The sequence below is a fragment of the Orycteropus afer genome, unplaced genomic scaffold (assembly GCF_000298275.1).
Source record: "Orycteropus afer afer isolate SDZICR_OR568_19922 unplaced genomic scaffold, OryAfe1.0 scaffold00164, whole genome shotgun sequence".
In the NCBI taxonomy this organism is placed as follows: Eukaryota; Metazoa; Chordata; class Mammalia; order Tubulidentata; family Orycteropodidae; genus Orycteropus; species Orycteropus afer.
Window position 1 is genome coordinate 4,404,227 of NW_006921751.1, and position 6,170 is coordinate 4,410,396.

Sequence of the window (6,170 nt, forward strand, 5' to 3'; positions counted from 1 at the left end):
TCCCTCAGCCAACAGTCTCTCACAGTCTCTTTCCCAGCAGTGCTGGTCCCTCGGTGTCTCACTCAGCAATGTGTGTCTCTTGCATCTCTTTCCCAGCAACACATGTCTCAGGAGCGCATGTCTCTTTCAGCAGCACATCTTCCTCAATCAGCAGTCAAAGAGAGTTCTGCCTCTAGGAGGCCTCCTTTTGAGCTTGGCAGAGTGGCCAAACTAGCCAATCATAGCATCAGAACTCTAAAGCACCTGAGAGAGAACCTGCCATAACATTGCGTTGTGCCATGCCCAACAGAAATAACCCAGGTGGATAACATTTACAATCAGGAGCTCCTCAGTTGCTCATAGCAAATCCCAGCTTGGAGTTTACAAAGACTTATGGGTAGAAAAGCCACACTAAGTAATTTACTAAACCACAGTAAGAAACTGGATATTTATGTAAGCATTTAATTGTGTAATTCCCTCTTTTATAAAATAATATTATCTTCAGTTGTGTTTCATGAAATTCCCTAAGTTCATTAATAACTTTCTGAATTTCTCTTGTTGTAGGATTTGTCATACAGAAGCAACTAAGGATAACTGTACCTTGGTTTCTGTCTCTTGGAGAGCTTGTTTTCTATTTTACAGTCTAAAAGACAATCTTCTAAACTGTAATTTAAGAAACATATTATAGAAGCAGTTACCATTTAATGAGTACCCATTATATTCCAGACAATATGCTAGGTCCTCATTTAATTTAATAAAACATTCGTGCAAAAGTAGGTCATAATAATATCACTTTATACACGTAAAAAGCTATACTTTAGAGGGATTAAATAACCTACCCTTAATCACACATAGTTAGTTAGTGAAGACCATTATGATGGTTGGAGCTGTGTGTCAACTTGGCTGGGCCATGATTCTGTGTGGTTTAAACTGTTGTGATGTGGTTATTCCCATGATGGGATCATATGATTATGTTTGAGCAGGCAATCTGTTGAAAGGGAGTTTCCCTAGGGGTGTGGCCTGCTTCCAGTATATCCAAGGACATCCTGGGAAAAGAGACATTCTTCTGTGGATCAGGATTCTGTTGTGTGCCTACAACTGTCCGTGAGTGAACAATCCACCATTTGGCCTGGAGATCTTGGATTCGTCATTCATTGGAGTCAATTGCTGGTGTATTGCCTGCCAGCCTTGAGCTCCACAGCCCCTGTGGTTACAAGAGTCAGAAAAGCCTCCAGCTTGATGTGGAAAAGCCTCCAGCTTGACGTTTGATCCAGGAACTTTGGACTTGCCAGCCAGCTTCTGTAAGTGTGTGAGCCATTTTCCTAAGAAATCTCTCTCTCTCTCTCTCTCTCTCTCTATATATATATATAAGCTTTACTGGTTTTGTTTCTCTCAGAGAACCCAGTCTAACACATTTGGTACCAAGAGTGGGGTTAGAGGAGGCGGGAAATGTGGCCTCCTTGCTGTTTTTGCAGTTGGTGTCAGAAGCAGTGGGATTCCTTGCAGTGGCTCCAGACTGATAGAAGCATGAGACTTTGTAAAAGAAAGAAAGAAGGGGTTTTGGAAGTGAAACTTTGGATTCTGAGATGGTTACTTTGTTTGGTGTTATCTCTTAAAGGAGATAATTGATCCATAGGCTAGGGCTTTTGGTTACACCCAGCCAAAGGCCCAAGGCCATATGCATAGAATGGGAAGGTAATCAAGGTGAAGAAATGAACCTGGAATGTCTTTAAAAGGATTATGTGTTTTGGATTATGTGTTTATCTGAATGTACTATGGCTATTGAATGTTCTCCTACCTGCTTGTACATTAGAAATGATTATGGGGTATGTGGATAACAGAGAGTTGTAAGTCCTCCTTCAGCCAATATTTGATTGGACAAGTTCAAAGGGAAACAGAATTTTCCCAGAAGAAACACAGGCTTTTGTTACAAACCCTGTGTGTAGAGTACTAGGAGTTTAGGTAGAAAACCTGAGCCCCACCCAGTACTACTGAGGGAACAGAAGATTTGCATTTGAATAAGGACCTGAAGAGGAAAAAATAATGACTGTTTGGCTCTTTGAATTTTGAGCAAGCAGACTGGTTTTGGATGCAGGAAAGTCATGGTTCACGAGAGAAACCCCTTCCAGGACTGAAAGTTAAAGGAAGCCAGTGAATAGTAAACTTGTATGTTAACTCGCTTATGACCACCTGGGTCCACTTGAGTGGAAATGGGGGAAGTGCAGCAAAGAAGAAATGGGCTGATTTTGGTACTCTTTAACCTAGGCCATGGAGGCTCAGGATGAGAGGAAGGGCTCGCTGGTCTGAAGTGCAATGAGTTGTGAGCCTATGGGCATTGAAATAGTCCCTGAGGACTGAAGATGTGAGAGAAGGTACTGGCTGGTCTGAGGCGAAGGGAGGAGTGTGACTCCCAAACTTGGCAGCTGGTACCCGTGACCTAGCTGGGATGACTAGGGCTGAGCTGACCAGAACCCGACCAAATGAACAGGAAGATGTTTGACACTGAGTTGGTGTTAAGTTGCTGTAATTTGATGGCTTGTGCTGGTCTGGACTTTGCTTGTTTATGGATCCAGATGCCTGAAGTTTCTAAGCAGAACAGAAGATTCTCCAGAGAGAAAGGACCATGCTTGTTTCCTCAGAGTACTGGTTTGATAGGGATGGGCAAATTAGAAATTGGCTATTTAAAATGGGGAGAGATAAAGGCATGAAGTGGCTGGCTTACACACTTTCATGGGTGTGGTTATTAAACTGATGATGAAGGGGATGTTAATTTGTGAAGTATAAAAGGGATGGGATAATGGCTAGAAAAGCCAGAGGGTGGCCTGCAGTATAGTAAATTACCTGGTGTGGTTTTTCTAGTCATAACTCTTTGTAAACTCTGTGGTGGAATTTTCTGTGAGCATCTGAGGAGCTCCTTATTATAAAAGTTATCCACCTGGGGTTTTTCTGTTGGGTGCAACACAAAGCAATGTTCTGAGAGGTTCCCACTCTCTTTCGGGTGCTTAGAATTCTGGTGTTATGATTAGTTAGTTTGGCCACTATGCTGGGCTCAAAAGGAGGCTTCCTAGAGGCAGAACTCTCTCTGACTACTGGCTGAGGAAGGACGCACTCCTGAGAGACACGCGCTGCTGGGAAAGAGACTCAAGAGACACGCATTGCTTAGTGAGACACTGAGGAACACTTCCACCTGGAGACACAATACTGATTGCATTGAACTGGAAATTAAGAATGTCACCTGGCCATTTTGGCTTCCTCATGCCTCTGGATCAACAGACAAAGAAGGGAATTACTGTACTATCTAGTGTGATAGATCCTGATTACCAAGGGAAAATTGGATTGGCTTTACATAATGGAGGTAAAGAAGAATATGTATGGATACAGGAGATTCTTTAGGACGTCTCTTAGTACTACCATGCCCTGTGATTAAAGTCAATGGAAAATTACAGCAACCCAATTCTGATATGACTGCTAATGGCCCAGACCCTTCAGGAATGAAAGTTTGGGTCACCCCACCAGGCAAAGAACCACAACCAGCTGAGGTGCTTGCTGAGGGCAAGGGAAATACAGAATGGGTGGTGGAAGAAGGTAGTTCAGAATATCAGCTATGACCATGTGACCAGCTGCAGAAATGAGGATTGTTATTGTTATATTTCTTCATTGTATATGTGCATCAAATATTTTTGTTTCCTTCTGTTATGAACTGTGAAATGTAAATAAGGTTAATGCATTTTGGCTATACGTGTGTTAGCGTATCATGTTAGATGCAAATATGACTTTATAATTGTCCTTATTTAGAGATTACATATGGTTAAGAAGATGTGTACAACTGTCAAGTTGACAAGGGGTGGAGTGTGATAGTTGGAGCTGTGTGTCAACTTGGCTGAGCCACAATTCTGTGCGGTTTAAGCTGTTGTGATGTGGTTATTCCCATGATGGGATCAGATGATTATGTTTGAACAGGCAAGCTGTTGAAAGGGAGTTTCCTTAGGGGTGTGGCCTGCTTCCAGTATATCCAAGGACATCCTGGGAAAAGAGACATTCTTCTGTGGATTGGGATTCTGTTGTGCTGCCTACAACTGTCTGTGAGTGAACAGTCCACCATTTGGCCTGGAGATCTTGGATTCGTCATTCGTTGGAGTCAACAGCCGGTGTCCTGCCTGCCAGCCTTGAGCTCCACAGCCCCTGCGGTTGCACGAGACGCCTCCAGCTTGACGTGGAAAAGCCTCCAGCTTGATGTTTGATCCAGGAACTTTGGACTTCCCAGCTTCTATAAGTGTGTGAGCCATTTTCCTAAGAAATTTCTCTCTATATACATATATATAAGCATTACTGGTTTTGTTTCTCTAGAGAACCCAATCTAACACAACCATCAGGGATGCAATGATGTTATTCTAGTTTAAGAAATGTTCTGCATATATTAAAATTCTAAATTCCTTATAGACTCTAAGTGCATCAGAAGTTCAGAGAAGTGGGAAGTTAGTGTGGGCTGAAGCAGAAGAGATAAGCTTTACAAAGGAATAATTTGAACTGAGCTCAACTGTAATATTTAAGTACAAAAGATAGAGTATGGCATTGTAGGCATAGAAAAAATTTCCCCAAAATGTGAGACATATATGGTATCTGTGGATACAGAAATACTAATCTGAGGCACAAGGCTTATGGTAAGAAGAAATAAAGTGAGATATAATAATAATAATGTTTTTATTATCATCATAGCAGCTACCGCTTATTAGAATGGATTTGATATTATCTCATTTCATTCTTATAGCAGACCTGTGAGGTAGGAATGAACTCCATTTGGCCAGTGGGATAACTGAAGGTCTGCTGATGCTCAGTAACTTGCCCATTAATCATGCTAGCTAGGGTGAGAATCAAACCCATGTCTACAAGTCTGTACCAAGTTTGTTCCTTAAAACCCACAAGAGTGGTTCTAAAACATTAAGGTATATTTAGGGCGCTAGTTTAAAATACAAGGTTTCTGGAATCATTTTTAACAACAATCATTAAAATATAGGGTCTCTGGGATTGTTTTTAACAAGCACCTGCTCAAGATGCTGTGAGGTTTATGCTTTAGAAACAGAGTTTGGCAATACTGTTTCAAGGTTTTAAGTGTCAGAATGAGAATATGGTATGATAAAAAGAGCAATAGGAAGTTACTATAGGCCCTTGGGGAGCTCTGGTAGCATAGTGCCTAAGGCACTTGACTGCTAACCAGAAGGCTGGCGGTTCAAACCCACCAGCCACTCCTCAGAAGGAAGATGGGGCAATCTACTTCCACAGTGATACTGCCTCAGAAACCCAAGAAGGGGTCGCTATAAATCGGGTCCGACTCGAGGGCACATAACAACAACAACAACATAGGCCCTTGGGAAAATAATGATTATAATAATGGCCAACACTTGTGTAATGTACTATGCCAAACACATTTCTAAAACTTTACATGTATTAAATCAAAGTACATTACACATACTAATCATTTAATTGTCAAAAAACCCTATAAAGTACTATTACTCTTCTCTTTATAGAGATGAGGAAAATGAGGCAGAGAGGGGTCCAGAATGTTGCCCAAGGTCACATGCCTGATAAATGGCAGAGAAAGGATTTGAACCCAGGCAGTCCCACTCCAGAGTCCAGGAAGTGATATGAGAGCAGTGTTAGTGGGTGGGAGGGGCTAGAGTGTGGAGCATGGAGACAGGAGTGAACTTTGAGGGTTTTTCTTTTTTTTTTGATATGGGTTCTAAATTGAATAATGCAGCTATTAGAATCAAATCATTATTTCTCAATTGGGTTCTCCTATATTAAGCCATTTTTTAAAATCAGTAACTGAAAAAAAGTAAAAAATCTATTAGAGGTGTTTGTAACACTCAACTCTCCTCTCCCACTTAGGGGAAATCTCTATACTTGCTGTACTGCACTGTCAGGAAGACAGAGAAAGCAGTCAAAAAAGGAGAAGCCAACTCTGTACCAATAAGTCATTCATCTGGCTTGAGTGACACTCCTTTTACAGCTGCCATCCCCACATATGAACGACTCATATTTCTCTGACAAGATTTTCAAATTACTTAACAATACAGTCTAGTGCATAAGGAATTTTACCTTCATCTGTTGCCTCTTCTGTTTCAGTACTGACCAACAACTTGAAGCCACAGCCTAAATATCCAGAAGAGAAAAGCAAGATTTAAATTTATAAT

General features: G+C 41.4%; 1 protein-coding gene across 1 annotated transcript in view; it reads right to left on the reverse strand.

Moving 5' to 3' along the window:
* The window catches only part of MIGA1 (mitoguardin 1), a 180,413-nt gene that overhangs the window by 8,738 nt on the left and 165,505 nt on the right, over positions 1-6,170 (reverse strand). The window contains exon 13 of the mRNA XM_007946491.2: positions 6,076-6,129. Coding sequence (XP_007944682.1) covers positions 6,076-6,129 — 54 coding nt within the window. The remainder of the gene's footprint in view (positions 1-6,075; positions 6,130-6,170) is intronic.